This window comes from Anabas testudineus, chromosome 21 (assembly GCF_900324465.2).
Source record: "Anabas testudineus chromosome 21, fAnaTes1.2, whole genome shotgun sequence".
In the NCBI taxonomy this organism is placed as follows: Eukaryota; Metazoa; Chordata; class Actinopteri; order Anabantiformes; family Anabantidae; genus Anabas; species Anabas testudineus.
Genome location: NC_046629.1, coordinates 23,622,386 through 23,639,562, shown reverse-complemented (window position 1 = coordinate 23,639,562; position 17,177 = coordinate 23,622,386). Strand labels below are relative to the sequence as shown.

Sequence of the window (17,177 nt, the reverse complement as noted above, 5' to 3'; positions counted from 1 at the left end):
ATCTGTTCAAAATCATCTGTGTGAAACTTGAGGTTTTCTGCACAGCTTGTGTGTGTTTGTGTTCGTTTCAGAGTATTTTAATTTGACTTTAAAGTCATGTGCAACTTCAGGCACCGTTACTTAGAAAAAAGCTATTTCTCACAGTATTATGAGACTTTTGCAGATTAAACTAGATGTTGACATGTGTAAACATACATGTCTATATGTATATGCCTGTGCACATACTGTATTAACTATTCAAGAGGATAAGGTGTTAAAGGAGTTCAGAGCTCTAAAGCCAGCATCAATTCCATTTCTATACAACCAGACTGATTTAACATCTACTAAAACACTTCAGAGGTCTGAAATGTCTTACAAAAGGACATAAGACTGGATAACTATTGCTTTTTAAGGAACCTTTGTTTGTTGTGTCTTTTAGAACTGTCCATTGTGCTGATGTAGCCAAAAACAATATCTTTCTCTTACTCTAGTACTTTTCTTACCTAAACCCAACCGGTTCTGCGTCCGGTCAGACTTGGAAAATTCTTTAAGAAATAACATTTTAATATGCAGCTCCCTTCGTCTTGCTGCAACACTCCACACTCTTCTTGTTTCTATTTAGGTTTAGTTTCTTGTATCTTGGATGATAATGATAAGAGAGGAAAACATTCTATAAATAGAAAGTCACACTCTGTTTCACATCCATACACAACATGCAAACACACATACGTGGCCTTTGTTGGCTTGGTTTATACACAGAGAGCAGTGGATTCACAACACGGACAGAACTTTGCATTGATTACAATCATGTATTCATGCTGATAAGTTATATTAAACGAGATAAGTTGATTGCAAACATGCAGTGTGATGCATGACCTGTAGCCTTGACCTCCCACCTAATGACGACCATAGACTTTTGTTTTTTGGATGGGCAGTGTAAATCTAGTAGACACCACACAATTCTGTAAATATTTTTGTAAACATGTTATAAATACCTGTATTATTTTTTATTTACTTTTCTTTCTTGTGTCTCTGTGAGCTGATTAACACGTGAATTTCTCCGCTGTGGGATGTGTGTGTGCAAGACAATGCTAACCTCTGCCCTCTGCCTCTTCTTATGATGGAGGAGAAGACACTGGGGATCAGCACAGACAGTGAATCACTGGCAATGCCAGACTTGTAGGCCAAGCTTCAGCACCATGACACAGATGTTCACCCTGAGTCATTTTCAGATTAAAAGCTTGTTGCATTATTTCTTTTTCCAAATCAATACATGGATGCAGTAGGAAATGGAAAAGTCTTCAGTCAATCGTAGCCTCATCACTGTAAAGGACAGATATATATTTAAGCAACGGGAAAAGAAAATGTCGCAGACAGTTGGGATATTGCATTTTAATCTGTTGTCAAGCTACAGGTGGAAAGATTAGGGAACAGTGTTTTGTTTGTTTGTCGTAACACAAATATGTTTCCCCATTGGATTATTAATAGATATATTCAATTATCCACAGATATTGTCTGCGTTGTGTTAAACTGAACAAAATCTTAAACTAAACAACAATCGATCAGTGGTTTTAGAAGCTGCTGAAAAACAGTATCCTGCCAAACGGCGTGTGAGAGCAGAACTCAACTGGGTCACTTTGGAAGATGATGGTAGTTAGTGTTAAAAAGCTGCTACTTACATAACAGAAATTCTGTTCTGCAAAAAAATATGTAAAACATCTCTCTACTCTGTTATTAGGTTTACCTGCTCTAGCTTTATATCTGAATCTCTCTTCTAAACATTTACAAGGTCTTGATCTCTGATCCCAGTGTTTGATCTGAGTCATTTAGACCTGTAAATAAACCGTTTTATTAGCTGTCCTAACTCGTCAACTCGTAACTCGTACTGATTCCTAAACGTTTCTTCCATCTTCTTCAAAATCACTGACTGATAATTCCACAAATCTAAACAGCAAAACACCTACACACACAACTGTGTTTTCATTATCTTTTGTTGAGCTCATTTTTGTAAATTAATCGCAAATCACCAAAAATAACAACAGTTAATTTATAAGCATATATCAGAACACAGAAAAGCCAATCCCAGCTGTAATGGGGCGAGAGGCAGGGTACATCCTGGACAGCTCATGGGTCTATCACACACACACTTACACCGTGGGCAATTTTGGACTGTGGGAGGAAGCTGGAGTAGGAACATGCAAACTCCACACAGAAAGACCCCGGCTCAATTCATCCATCCATCTTCTTACACTTATCTGAGGCCGGTCCTGGTGGCAGCAGTCTAAGCAGTAATGCCCAGATTTAGTTTGGGCTCCAGAACACATTGAGAGAGGTTGAACCCTCTTTTACTTTTACAGTGAGAGTTGGCAAGCTGGAGTGGGCTTGCTTTTAGCTCCCCAGTTTAGCGGCAATGTGTTGGAATGTTTTCCAGGTGGACAAGAGAGTTGTTTGGTGACATTCAATGTCCAAATAGCTAGATTCCTTTTCCAGTGATTGGGTCATCGAGGCACCCTCTCATGACCACCACCCAATCCACAGTGCTACAGCCCATTATGCTCCCTCCTGCGGGTGGTGGGCCTACAGGAAGAGGGGGGTCCATATCTTCTGAATTTATATTGATTTTATTCTGCTCAAGCCATATATATGTACTGTATGTATGTACATATGTATATGTAAATATTACTCGAGCCAGGTGCGTTTCTGTGTGGAGTTATGTACTTGTGTATATAAAGTGACATATGCTGGGCTTATGTAGCATAGTTATAGTTAATTAATTAACAGTATAATTGGTGGTGTTAAGGTGGTGTTTCAGGTCCAAACGATGGGGAAAGATGGGCCAAAAAAAGACAACATTTAAGTTCTTGTCCCCTTTAAGTCTAAATGCGTTTCTGTGCGTTTGGCTTGTCATTGTCTTTGATCATCATAGGCTGTACTCATTTACTCACCCAACCTCTCTTCCATTTCCTTTTCTTCTATATCATTTATATATTTATAATTTATAAAATTATCATTTATAATTTCCATTTTTATCTTTGTGCTGCTCAACCTTTCTCTCTCTCTTCCCTCTAACTATCAGCAGCGTCTCAGTGTGTGTTGGCACTGGGTTGTGGACCACACTATGAAAATGCCATTGAGGAGTTTTGCCTGGCCAAGTTCAGACTGGACATGCAAGAGCTGGATCAGAGACACTGGTGTAGCTGGGAGGACACAGTTGAGTGAGTAAACATAACACAACACACAGAGAGAGAACACAAATGCAATCAGATTTGCATTCACGCAGATATTATCATGAACTTTCCATTTTAAATTTGCATAAGGTTATTGCAGTTCATCCTCTTTGTTGATTTTAATAAGCAAACACCTAAAATGTGTTACAGCCTATAGCACGGTGACCTCCACACACCACAAATATTGTATTTATTTATCATCTTTGATCCTGTGTAAGTCGGCAAAAATATTTGTTATTAGATTTGTTTATTTCTAGCTGGAGGTCTATATAACCATCTAACTTTTGGTCACCTTCCAACAGCTGATTAGATACTGGTTGAGGGGCCATAGAGAGAGAGAGTGAGTGGAGTGAGTGGAAACATGATAAGGGGCAAGAGGCATATACAGAGACAGTTAGTGTCAAGAACAAAAGCTGTATGCCTTTGGCGTAAACAAAGATCATTTGTGCATGCACAAATATTATCTTTGCACCCACTATAAAAGATGTCTGGCGCCACAGGTTTACAAAACCGCTTTAACAATCTGAAAGTCTGTTACCGGCATCAATTAGTGCAGCAAAATTATATAAATACAACCGCCCCCCCCCAACTTGACTGTAAGTTTAGTTTGTCAAGTTGTGCTTCAGACTGTTTTGGATTGAAACAATTAACCCCTCAGTCTGCAATGTGTGATGATCTCATGATGTGGCTCTGGATGATAACAAGTCTCCTCACCATGACTGTATCACTTTCTCTTAAGCAAGCCTCTAACAGCTCTGACCTTTGACATTAGTATTCACGTCTTATGAGCAGCACTGTCTCTGCACTCGTAAGAGGTACAAACCTGCTTGGGGCTTAAGTTATCAACAGACTCCTAGTGGTTGTTCCTTCTCTATTTGTTTGTTTCTTGTTTTGGACTTTACTGTATGTCTCCTATTTTCATGTATGCAGATGACACGCTACCTTTTTTCCTGCTACATATTTAGGTGGCAAAAAGTAGCTGAATTACAAACCCTGTCTTCCAGAAATGTTAACCAGCTAATACAAGCATGGCTTTAGTTCTTTGTCTGCTTCTTATTTCAGAACTCAGCAATTCACTTGAATGTTATTAAAAATACAGATGATGGCCATAACTTATTGTTTAAGAATAATATGATGAAGCTTGAGTAGCACATTAGAAACTTCCATTCAAATATGCATGGAAACTCTGAGACAAGTAAATATGTAGTCAAATACTGATCTCAAACAGTAATAAAAGCCTCAAATAAACTAAAATAGAATAGAAATAGAATTCAAAAGAAAATTAGGATAAGGTTATAATTTTTACAGTACATACTAACAATATCATGTCAATGTAAAGCAGATATTTAACTAGAGACTTATCTAGTGTTCAAATAACCAACAAACATGCTCCTCCACGCTGCTCTGAGCAAATGTAATAAGCTTAAAGGTCAACTCTAAGAAGATTTTTGTCCATTCATTCAATTCCATTATCTTTGAAAACTATATTTCAGTATAATTGTCATGTAAACAAGCTTGACATTCAAAATATTAGTATTTTATCTCTACACATTTAGATCTTACAAGACAGTGAATATGTGATATATACATTCATATCACTGGGATTCATGTATATATTCTTTATTTTTGCTGTGTTTGTGTCTGTCCTCAGAGACGGAAGAAGGAAGAAGGATATTGCTGTAAGCGAAACTGGTTTAAAGCTCCTTCTTATTGCCTCAGATTAAAGTTATTTGTACACAGTTCCTGGCAGATCAATGTAATTCAAAAGATATGATCTGAGATGTGAAAAAAAGTCAAAGTTACTTCTGCTGTATTTTTCTGTACAGTCCTTGGTCTGTAGTTACTGCTCAGCAATTGTACCTGCAAACAGCATATTGGCTACTGTAAGTAGTGTGATTTTTAGTAGTTCCTTTTGCCTGAATTGGCAAATAACAAAATAAATAAATAAATAAAAAGACTAGTGAATGAAGGATTGAAATGTCACAAATGGTTCTGCTGAGTAGAAAAGGTCAAGCATCAGGACAATTGCTCCCCTATGAGGAAAAGCTGCATCCTGGCCAAGACACCACCAGAGATTTCTAATTTAGCTCAAATGACATTTGGCATCTGTGTACGTGAGCGTGTCAGGACTCTTGCCTTCCTATCGCTCAGTATATCTTAGCTGTCACAAAGAGAGCAGCTTCCTCAGCTCTCCCGTCTCTCTCCATGTCACTTACTTCTGTCACATCAGCCTGAGTTTCTGCACTGTTCCCAACATTGCACTATACAGTAGCTCCACTGTACTTCACCCTCTCTTGGTCCTAAGTTGTCCCTCTCTGCGTCAAGTCACTCTTGTTCCTGCTTAGTGAATAAAAAGAGAAATTATAAATGGAATACAAGATTCCAAGAAATACACATTCAGGCTATGTGTTTCTGTAGAACTGCTGCTTTTTGTCAGTGCAGTTACATTCTTAAATGCGTACATTCCCAGAATACACTGTACCTTCCTCCCAAGACTTACTTACACTACAAGCGTTGGGAGAAAGGCTGAGGTAACTGGCTGCCTTTCTATTGCAGTGGAACACGCTGTATTTGAACAGTATGTCAAAAAGGGGACAGTAATCTTGTCTGAAATGATAACACCATGTGCCTTGTCTTCCCGTTTTTCAGTCATATTATGTTCGACAGCGCTTGCTTCAGCCTCATATTCCTACTTAAATAGCCTTCTGTTGCATCCTTTAAAGACTTTTCTCATCTCGTTTCCACTCTATCATACACCTTAGTTTTTTGTAGATGCTAAGTTTGAGATATTGTATGTTTATCTGTTCCCTTTCGATTGGGTGATCCCTAATCTCCCCAAGGCCCCCCCCAACTAGATATTGCTATAGCACAATGTCTCATGGCACTATTTGTTCTCCTGCCAATATGTTACAATGTCCAAATCAAATCAAGCATGCAATCAGAAAAGTAAAGCAACATGTCCCACACTGATCATTGCACCATTACTCACCACTCAATACGGGGCCTAATTCCTATTCAGGGGTGGTGGTAAATTAGAAAGGCTTCGAGACTGTGTGAGGAAGCAAGAGCACCAAGAATGCTACAATCAGGACATGAATTTCAATCCTATATTCCAGTATAGTTCCAATCAGTCTGTTTGAGATGCAAATTTCTTAACCACCAGCTAGTTTAACCACCAGTATTTGCACAGAGCAAGCGTTGCAGATTTTGTCCCCCATATCTTACAGAATACACATATAGAAATACAGATAACTACAGATTAATGGTTTGTGTTGTTAAAAGTGTGGAAAAGTTTCACTGCAGGTGTGGTGACATGACCAAGCTGCTTCCTCATGTCACCACTGACAGTTATTTAGATGCAATACGTGTGACTCCTGAACTCCAATACCAATGTACACCGAGTGCATACTAATACATGTTCAAATGTTTACTGATGGATTTGCAGCTCAATTAATCAATATAGCGTGTACTATCGCTCTAATTACTTCCAGCAGCACTGCCCGAGTAAGTGACACTGCAACCGAAACGGCATAATTTCATGTCATCATGGCTGAAAAAACGACGGTAGAGAGGACTAATTATTAGACAAATCTGAGAAGATTAGAAATATAAACCACTCCAGTTGAATCTTAATATAGGAAGTGTCAATGTTGACACACTTTGTCCGACTTTAATTGAAACTAATCAGATTATTCTCATACAGGCTCTGCTGTGAAAAACATGGGGTTTGCTAATAAACCCTTTGAGTGCATGCATCTGATCGGTTAGTTTAGTTGTATGATAATTCAGGGAAGCATGTTGTTGGAATTAATCATTTTGTTCTGTTAGCACTTAGGTGCTAGTGAGACGCTAAGCAGATGGAAAGTTGGACAAGTTGTCAGTGCAGATGGAAGACAGGTGGAAAGACAGACGTCGAGTTGGAGACAGGAATAATAACATGGCACCATCTAGGTTTGATTTGAACCTTTTCCAGCTTGAAAAATTAAAACACTCAGAGCTCGGTGCATTTTCATTTAACGTCCAACACATCTCTAAATCAAACCAATAAGTGCATAAAGTATGATACATGGGAATCTCACTGTGATCATAAGTGTGCTAACACACATCAAGGTGTTGATTAAATGTCTTTCCTCTATTTGAAACCTCTCACAGTTCTGTTTCGAATTAGATGCTGATGATGATGCACGATCATTCACCCCCAGCGTAAACCATTAGTATCACATTGCACAACAGAAGCAGTGCCATTATGCAAAAGAAGCTGGTTTGTGGTTATCAAAGAGTTTGAACTGTTTGCTCACTTCACTGAGGTGAAGGTACACGGCTAACGGCCGACAGCTCTACCTAAAGTTTTCATAGCTTTGGGGCCCCGTAGCTGCCATGTGAGGTCAGACTCCTCAATAAAACACACGTCACGCTGGTAACTGGCTATTCAGGGAGGATGGGCAGAGATCTGGTCTGCACTTTTAAAAGCTGATCATTTGTAAACATTCCTGTGTGGTCACAGTAAGATTACAGTAAATATCACAGGGTTTTAAATGCAGAAGTGAAACGAGTGGAAATAAAGCTGTAAAAACTGAAATGCACTGTAAAAAATAATAAAAACAGTTCCTTAAGCCGACAGAATAACAGTTTGTTATATGATATGGTCTGTCTCCTATTATTGTGCGTCTGAAACGGAATAGTAATCATTTAGCATATCACAAAATGCCTTCAGTGCTTTTAATTCAATGACCACATTATAAAATTACATAAAAACACATCCACAGCACTTGGATGCTCTGAGGCTACAGTTGTTAATGTTCTCATTGAGGCCATCTGGCGCCTGTTTGTCATGTCACGACCTCAGTTTAGCATCGGTGGAGACCACCTGATCTCAGCCTTGCTTTCTAAACTCATTCATTGCAGCCAAGCATCCAAGCTAACATCTAGGATTCAGCTTGTCATAGGTGAAGGAAATCCTCACATTCCTCCTTTAAGAAATAACAGTTCCCTACATAATCAATACAAAACGAAAGTATTAATACAGTGTCATTGTGTGTCACATTACCAATAATTCCAATAATCTGTGAACAAAGCTGAGAAACACCACTTAAATAAATCACATTCAACAATAATGATATGCATTTGATGAAAAACTAAACTTTAGCTGCCCTGAGTCTCTTAAACATCAACAACTTGAGATAATCCACTGCTAATAAATATGTATGGGGTCTATTAACTACGGTTTTGCTTTCATCAATCCATATGCCAACCTCAATAAATAAGACCCTGTAGGGCTGCTGTGTCTGTTCATCCTTCCGCTGTCTGTTGGGTTAGTCAGCTGTCTGTGGCACATTATTAAACATTACATGAGCGTCGCCTTAAACACTCAGAACTCTTCCAGTAAACATTTGCATTTCATTTTCTGCACACAGATTCTCTCTCAACATATTTTCTGTCATAAAAATAATAAATCCATAGACCAATATTATCTTTTTGATTAATCCTAGTTAAGGTTTAATTCTCTGCCTTCGGTCATGTCCTTTTCATACCACAGGTTTAAAAATAGCTCTGTTTTCTTGGAGCAGTTTTTTTTCCTCCCCTGTGATTATTGTCAGTCATGCGTGTCTGTCAGCCGTCTGTAATAATTTAAAAACCCTTTGGTGGGTGAGCTTACATTGGGTTATGTGCAAACCTAGGCCAGAACAATCCAGTGAGATCAGTAGTGTGGAAAGCTAATGCAAGTGCCCCTTCTGTGGACCTCTGCAATTAAACGGCTGATTAGTCTGATATTAGAAGTGGATTACCATGTGCTTTTACGATGTTTAATAGCATTATGGCAGGTATTTGAACATTTACCTCAGCTGGGTTGGTTTTTCATTTGCTCTAGCCAGAAAGCAACGTGTCAGTGGCATCTTTCAGCCAACCTAAAGCAGCAAGTGTTGATGGGGATCGACAAACTGGCCAGAACAGAGTCACGTTACCACGTGCTCCTGTGCTTCCTTTTGGAGTTGTAAAAACACCTGTAAGCCCGTTTCCTTATAATCCTCCCACGCATTTTGTCCTTTCAGCACAAAGCAGCATCTTTAAAATACCTCAAATGTGATTGATTTGACTATATTGACACTGGAGTCCTTAGAGATACACACAACAACAAGAGGTGCTTCCCTGCTCTCACTGAGCCGTCTCCTGGTTCTAAGCTTCAGCATCAATACTGCAAACATGGAGTTTGGCTCATTGGTCCCACTGGGGTTTCATTTGAGTTGTACCCGGAATCTTTTCTTTCCTTTAGTGTGTACCTAAGCATTCACAATGACATAGTATAGTTCTGTATAAGCGAACACAAACAAATCTGTGTCATTGTTCAGTTGCCATATTGGTCCGACTGAAGGTACTTATTAAGGAGGCTCATTCTCGATCCATGCTTTTTGATAAGTTAGGTAAAGGGAAGTGGTGATGAATATTTATGTGAATATTCCTTTATTCCTGATTATTTTCCATGGTTTCAAGTTTCAAATAATATAACACATGAATAAAATACCATAATTTCAAGTTTACTTGGAGCCAAAACTGTGTTTCGATCATTGTTTCTTCACTTCAGTTTGAGATTCATAGTTTAGAATAATGTTTGTGCTGAGCGTGACGCTAGAAAGCTGTTTCACATTCAAGGGAGGTTTTCCTGTGCTTTTTAAATCTGAGTTGAACAAGAGTTTGTGACATTGTGACTAGTTTGAAAGCTCAACATTGTTCTGTATGTATATCATATGCAAGTGTGATGAGGAAAGTTGAAGCTTTCAGTGAAAATATTCCGCAGGTTGCTGCAGGAGAAGAGAATCAAACGTTTAAAAAGAATCTCAGTGAAGATTAATTAATAATTTACATGAAACTGCATGATACTGTGAAAAAATCCAGGGTCTTTACTGGACAGCAGTGCATGAAAAACAGCAACCACTGCATCCAGACATGCAAAATTCTTCATCAATTCAAACTCGTGTCAGTTAGTTTTATCTACATCTATATGATTTACCCAGATGCCTCAACTGGACCAAGTTCTACACACGTGCGTCATGATCCTTGGCAGGTTTCATTCTTGTGGTTCGACAGCGTCTGGCAGTGTTTTGGACTGCAGCATAGGTCAGCATTTGCAAATACCAGCGCTTAATGGTTTAAATAACCATAGTGTAGCGTCTGAGCTAGTTTATCCGTCCAAGTCTGGCAATGATATTTTTGCAGAAACAGAACAAACATTTACGCACACACACTCCCACGAATCATGACTCATCTGCGCACACACAAACATATGGATAAGCCGTGTAAACAGAGTCATAAAAGCAAATTTATACTTTGAGATAAACAGTATACACTACAGCACTGAAACACAAATACACACACACACACACGTTGAAAATGTCACCACGCACTTCAAGCTCCATCTGTTCACATCCTCATATTGTCTGATTTGAAACAGAAGGAGAGAAAAGAAAAGTATGAACAGACAGAAAACCATGAGTGTGTCTGTGAGTGTGTCGGGGGCCCAGAAACAGCTCCACACGAAACGACACAGGAAACTTTAAAAAGACCATCATTGGAAAAAAAATATATTTTATCGCTTTTGCTCTCATGTAGTAGAGATAAAGACAGACGCACGCTGTGCACTAACTCAGACGTTCACTCTCCCCCAGGAGCAAAGGGATGCGGGAGGTTAGCAGAATAACAAAGTAGAGAGAGGCAGACGAACACTTTGTCTGATGTGCTCAGTGGTGACGGTGTGGCCTGTTTTTTAGGTTGCTTTGGTTGCAGATGGAGGAATCGCTCGCTTTTATTTTTTTTTCAAGCAGGCATGACAGAAACTTTCTCAACAGGAAATGCAAATGATGAAGAGGGAGTGTTCAAAATACTAAGATGAGAGCGAGCTCAAGGTGATGACATATTCTTCAACGTTACTGAAAAGTGGCAACTCAGCTGCATGTCCTTTGATGCTTCCCATCCCGTTTAAATTCAGGGCATCTCTTTGTTATCGTTTGTTATCAGCTGTTTCCATCAGTTATAATGAACAACAGTGTGATGACTTCATCACATAGCGATCTGAACTAGAAGCTGATTTTGTTTGATCTCCACTGAGGGTTCCAGTGTCTTTGTTACTTAGCTCTGCTGTCTTTCCCTGCACCGTCACCACCAGAAAACCGCCTAAATAAAGTGAAGATGAACCATGACAGAACATAAATGATTGAAAACGTGATGGTGACTGCTGACCTGAAATCTGGTTTGTTGTGTGGAGTGGTGTCCCACTTAGATTCTGCTGATTCTACTGATTAGACATGATAGAAATCAGTTTTGGCTGTGACAAGTGGTTCAAACAAGGGAAATCAGTTTAGTATAATAGATGTTTCTGTCATAAAATACATAAAGGAAGAACTCGAAACCTGTTGCAACCCAACTGGACTAAGGTAAACTGTACAAACTGTCCAAAAAAGAGCCATACCACAACAGGGCCAAATAGAACTAACAGAACATTGTCATTAACTTATCACCTCAAATTTAACCAGCGCAATTCAAAAACTAAAACTAGAACTAGATGAATAGAAGGCATCTTACAGCCCAAACCTTTTTTTAATAACATCATTTTTCTTCTGCAGCTAAACTGGTAATGTGGTTTGTAGGGAGTGTAATTCTTAGCATCGTACCTGTGGAAGGACACAAGACACATATTACACACAGGACCACACTGATTGTTACGCGTGCCTTGTACTGTAAGTGCAACATCCCGGGTCAAGTCAGGCCACACTACAGACTTGAGTGTGTTGCATGATCACATATTTCTGTCAGAAGAAATGGTTACAGTGCATTATCCAACAGAATGAGGCTGAACCAAACCACATATTACTCTGCTCCACTCTTCTTGTCAAGAACAGTGAGGGTTTTTGCAAAAAGAGGCACAGCGGGATTATGGGTCTCCTTCACAGGGAACTGCTCCCAGACCCTGGTTTAAGGTATATGGATACATCTGCGTTCACATTAAAAGACAGGAAGTGGAAGCCTTCACACAACAATCAATCAATTTTGTGGACAATAACCTCAAGTTCACACGGGAGGATGTTAGAGGAAATTGTCTGGCCTAAACTTAGAAGAAGACAGAAGCCTGAGGTAAAGAGGAAACCCGTATACACAGATCAATATTTGACTGGAGGAACTCAGGAAGCGCACACGTCACACCTGACAACCAGCCTCATTAAAGTGGGGTGGCTGTGGCTCAATAGGTACAGCAGTTGACTGCCAATCATAGGATTGGTGGTTCGATTCCCAGCTGCCACGTCATATGCCAAAGTGTCCTTAGGCAAGATACTGAACCCCCCGTTCCCCCTGGTGAGTCAGGTCAGGTCACCGATATTTACCATTAAAGCACAAGAGAAGACCCTGTCTTTTCACAAAGGTAGTCTGAGTCCGTGCCTTACATCCTAGCCTGACCCCAGGTGTTCTCGCCACTCTGATGGTAGTTTCAAAGACAGGTTTTAACAATGCTAAATACAAAATACAGTATATATTACTTAGAGGTTTTCATGAGGGCAATATCACACAAGACAAAAATAATTCTTTCTTCTTTACTTTCAGTGCATTTCCACAACCACAGTTTGTTTTTTCAGACCTTTAGGAAAATATGGGGCATTCAAAGCCAACAGGAAATAGAAGGTGACAGTAAACTATTCCATTTAGAATACCCTATTTAAAGAAACAAGATCATTTCAAACAAACCTTCTTTTAGATAATGTTTTAACCTTTACAAAGAAATGCCCTCTGCAGAAGATCAGTGTGTGGTTGTCAGGAGATCTAAAGTGAATTTAAATGGGAGACTCCATTGCTATTTATAACAGCAACTCTGATGAAGCTGTCCTAATAATTTGTTTAAATAACATGACACATCACTGTAAATCTTCTCTTCTCTGTCCTGAGGTCTAAATGTAAATGGAAAATCTGGCATAGACACATCAAACAAGGGTGGACACAAAGAATAAGACAGGCTGAGTAGTTAGAGAATGAGCTACCGCAAGTAAACTGAGTAGACTTTGTTGAGCCCGGTCATGTAATCAGCAAGCATTAGTCTCAAAACTGTTGCTAAAAGTTACAGAAGGAGTCACGGGTATGGTGCAACATCTGGATTATCACCCACTGAATCTACAGCAGCCACTAAACTTTGTTGAAGTCCATATTGTACTGTATAAATACATTGTACTGTGTATATACAGTAGTAAGACTATGTGCTGATATCATTGGTCAAAGCACCTGTTGTTTGGAGCTCATAAATATCAGCATGACAGAGTAACTGTTAGAGGAAAAGGAATAAGTTTAGATTTATAGAGCTGTTATGGGAAAGGTATGAATACTGCATGTGTTCCCTCTGCCTCACAAATAGAAACGTCCGTCTAAAAAGGTACATTTCATAAAAGGTAATTCTTAATAGACTTTGTTCAATAGGTTTGGATGATTAAAAGGAAATAGTATTCTATTAGAGAGTGAAGAGCAAAGAATATTCAGCTTCTTCAAGAAGACGTTTGCAAAAGCTGTGCACTGTCAGGTCTAATTTGACCATGACCTCAGTTACACGAGGTGAACCAACTACATCTCTTTGTGTGCTACATGTCGGTCTCGACTCGGCTGCAACTTCTTTTAGTTGGTGACTCATAAATAGCCCCAGGAACCTCAGTGCTCATTAGACCTGCAGCAGGTCACTTCCAGAACTGATTTGTAAAACTTCAAGGAAATAGCAGAGGAAGAAAGTATACACCCAGACTGAGTGAAGTGAAAACAGACACTGGTCCCATGCCAAGTGGCCCTGAGCTGTTTACATCTTTAGCACCAACACAAAGAAAGACTTCATGTCGCGGTGCATCCTCAAAAGCTGTCAGAATATTAAACACGCATGATATGCAAAAGAGAGAGAATGAGCACTGCACACAGACTATGTATATACAGCATATCAAAGCTGTACTAACTGATACTTTTACCTTAACAGTGGGGATGTGCAGTGATAAACCCAACCTCAGTTCTCTTTAGGTTTACTGAGCATTTTAGCATGGCTGTATTTTTATTACTTTGACTCTAATTAACATTGTTTCCAGCACCAGCAGGCAGCAGTTTTCAACAATAAAAGCTCAGATAGATACACATGTTGGACGATGCATGGCCAGCACCTTAACATTTAGCTGCTAAAAGCATTTAGTGGGGCTAATGCACCCCGAAAAAGGAGCTAAGCAAAGTTAATATTGGATTTGAATCATTCTGGTGGCCAGAAACATGTATGAATGCTAATTTTACTCTGTTCCTGCTAGATATGTAAATCCATCCATTCATTTATTATTTCTACCCCTAACACATATTAAGGGCCGTGGGGGGTTGATCAGTTCTTGTTGTCTACATGTAAATAGGCAACAGATTTTTTGCTATATTACCTAAAACAGTTTTATAAATATTTGATAATATATCAGGGTGCCCATGTGTTCGTTTGATGTCCAAGAAATATCATTGCAGCTTCTGCATATACAGCCCCTTAATGAAACCAGCTTCTTTAAGCTGCTGGATGTTGCAGTGATAATGTTGGGGTAAATTTAAAAAATGATCATGATAAGGTTCACATTATTTGTTGTGATTGTGTAACCCTCATTCCTGTTCATCTGTGTCAACAACACGCAGACTCTACGGTGAGCTGACAAACTGCACGTTCCTGGTGGCGCTGAAGATGGAGTGCTTCTGGCCCAACCGGCTAGTGGACGAGTTCTTCATCCAAGTCCACAAACACTACTTCCATGACTGCTCGTTGTCAGGACGGCTTCTCAAAGACCCACCCAACCGCATCCTGGGTCCCTTCATTGTGGTGCCCATCCTAATCACCCTCCTCATGACAGCTCTAGTGGTGTGGAGGAGCAAACGCAGCGAGGGAATTGTGTAGTGAGACGAAGGAGCAGGGGCAGAGTCATAAGACTCAAATAGGGTTGCACCGTTTTCACTTTTACTGACCAAAGGATCTCTTTTACTGAGTGTTAATGTTTTTTTTGGGGGGGGAGGGAGGGGTTCTATAGGACCAGTATCACTATATTAGGGACCTGGAAGAGGAACTGAGTGAAATGAACTTAAAACCAGATCCAGCTTCAGTAATGCTTCAACACATCCACACCACCTTTGCAGCTCCCATCTACTGATACACCACTGGTCTAGCATGGACTGAAATCATTTCTTTGGTTTACAGAGCAGAGAGAAGCTGAACTACTCACCTGACTCTACTGTGGATCCAAACAGTGGCTGGTGGAAGAAACTGTATATATAAATATCGCTGTATTGAGAGAAACTGTTTTAAAATTTGGGGTTTGGTGATAACGCTCCTACACATACAATATTTTTCAACTATTTTGGAAACCATGAGAATAATCATCCACAAAAACGAAATGCAAGACTAGACCTTTATTGAGGAACCCATACACAGTATGTACAAATAAGAATCATCTCTCAGTAAATTGTCAAAATGTCTTTTCAATACAATCAGGACAACAGTTCACTATTGTATTTTCTCTCTCAAATTAAAATTTTCATACCTGATTTTAACACGTGTGTTACAATAGATATATATTTATACATATTCTTGTGCAGATGGCTCACTGTCAACGACGTACTAGGGAATGGACTTGTTTTTTCTCTGCCTATGTCAAACACTCTGATGTGCTCATGTCCACAGTTTTGCTGGCATACCTGAAAGACTCTCTGCTAAATGAGAAACAAAGGTATAAAGCAGCAGAAGAAGAAAAGAACCACCTGAGATAAAATGCAGGCGTAAACATCACAAACAGTGCTGAATATTGACAGATACAGGTGGAAGACAGAGAGCGACAGTAACCACACAGGGGTCGAGGCCCCAATTTGGACGGGCCGTAATGATGTTGTGTTGTGTCTCCATCACCAAGGAAACCGAAATGAAGAAATGGCAGCGGACACACTGTGCTACTGGTTGAGAGCAAAGGCTTTGATGGTCATAATAGACCACTAAAAGTCTGGGGACTGCAGACAGTTAATTAACCAAATCTGATTCTCCGTCATCAAACGCCTCTGTTATCCTCGCTGTTTACGGTACAGGAACTGTCCCAGTAATTACCATATTGATTTGCATCCAATTAAGTCAGTTTCTATAATGTGTAAAAAAAAAAAGGACATAAATACCAATTCTACCTTAAGAGGCGACATAAAGCCTGAAGTTAGCCAACACACATCTCTACCCAATGTTGCCATAGCGTCAAGCACAGCTTGTGCATCGTGGACCTTAGGTTTGTATTGATTTATCATCTCCCTGTGTGGTGAAGTGTGCTGTGTGAACTGTTTCCTCATTGATATTTTTGAATTTTCACATTCCTTTAAAGATTCATTGACCTCTAACCTGCCTGTCAGCAAAACACACTTGAAAACACACCCACACTTTCACAGCAAGCTCTTACTTTGTACTCTGTGCCAAAAGCTTCTGGAAAACAGAAGGGAAATGTTTGCTATGAAATGATTTTTTCTGTTTGTTTGTTTGTTTTTTTGTTTGTTTTTTGTGGCATGACTTCTAATTTAAAATCTTTAAAAACTATGAGCATTCAATAAAAGGTCTGTTTTTGTGTCCAATACTGTCAGGATTTGCATTGATGTGTTTTTATGAGATGAAGATACAAAAGGCCGATGAATTCAGTATACGTGCCGCTCGAGTCATAATGAATGCGCTGGGTTCAAGCCCCTGTGTCACGTCGCTAACATGAAAAATATGTGAAAGGAAAAGCTAAATTTAGTAAAGCTTAAATAAAATAATCAACTTCTCTTGATGTAGTACAAAGCTTTTTATGTTGAGGAATAACTGGAAAACATAGATATAATCTTATTTACATTTTTAAACAGATGCTTCAGGGAACTGTGATGTTGTCTGAGAGTAAAAGAGAGTTAATGAAGGTGCAGTAGTCAAACAACAAGTGTCATACAAGG

General features: G+C 39.4%; 1 protein-coding gene across 1 annotated transcript in view; it reads left to right on the top strand.

Annotated features, from left to right (window-relative positions):
• ramp1 (receptor activity modifying protein 1) overlaps positions 1–15,209 on the top strand; it is a 37,813-nt gene extending 22,604 nt beyond the window's left edge. The window contains exons 2-3 of the mRNA XM_026376886.1: positions 3,056–3,194; positions 14,871–15,209. Coding sequence (XP_026232671.1) covers positions 3,056–3,194; positions 14,871–15,126 — 395 coding nt within the window. The 3' untranslated portion in view covers positions 15,127–15,209. The remainder of the gene's footprint in view (positions 1–3,055; positions 3,195–14,870) is intronic.
• The last annotated feature ends 1,968 nt before the right edge of the window (positions 15,210–17,177 follow it).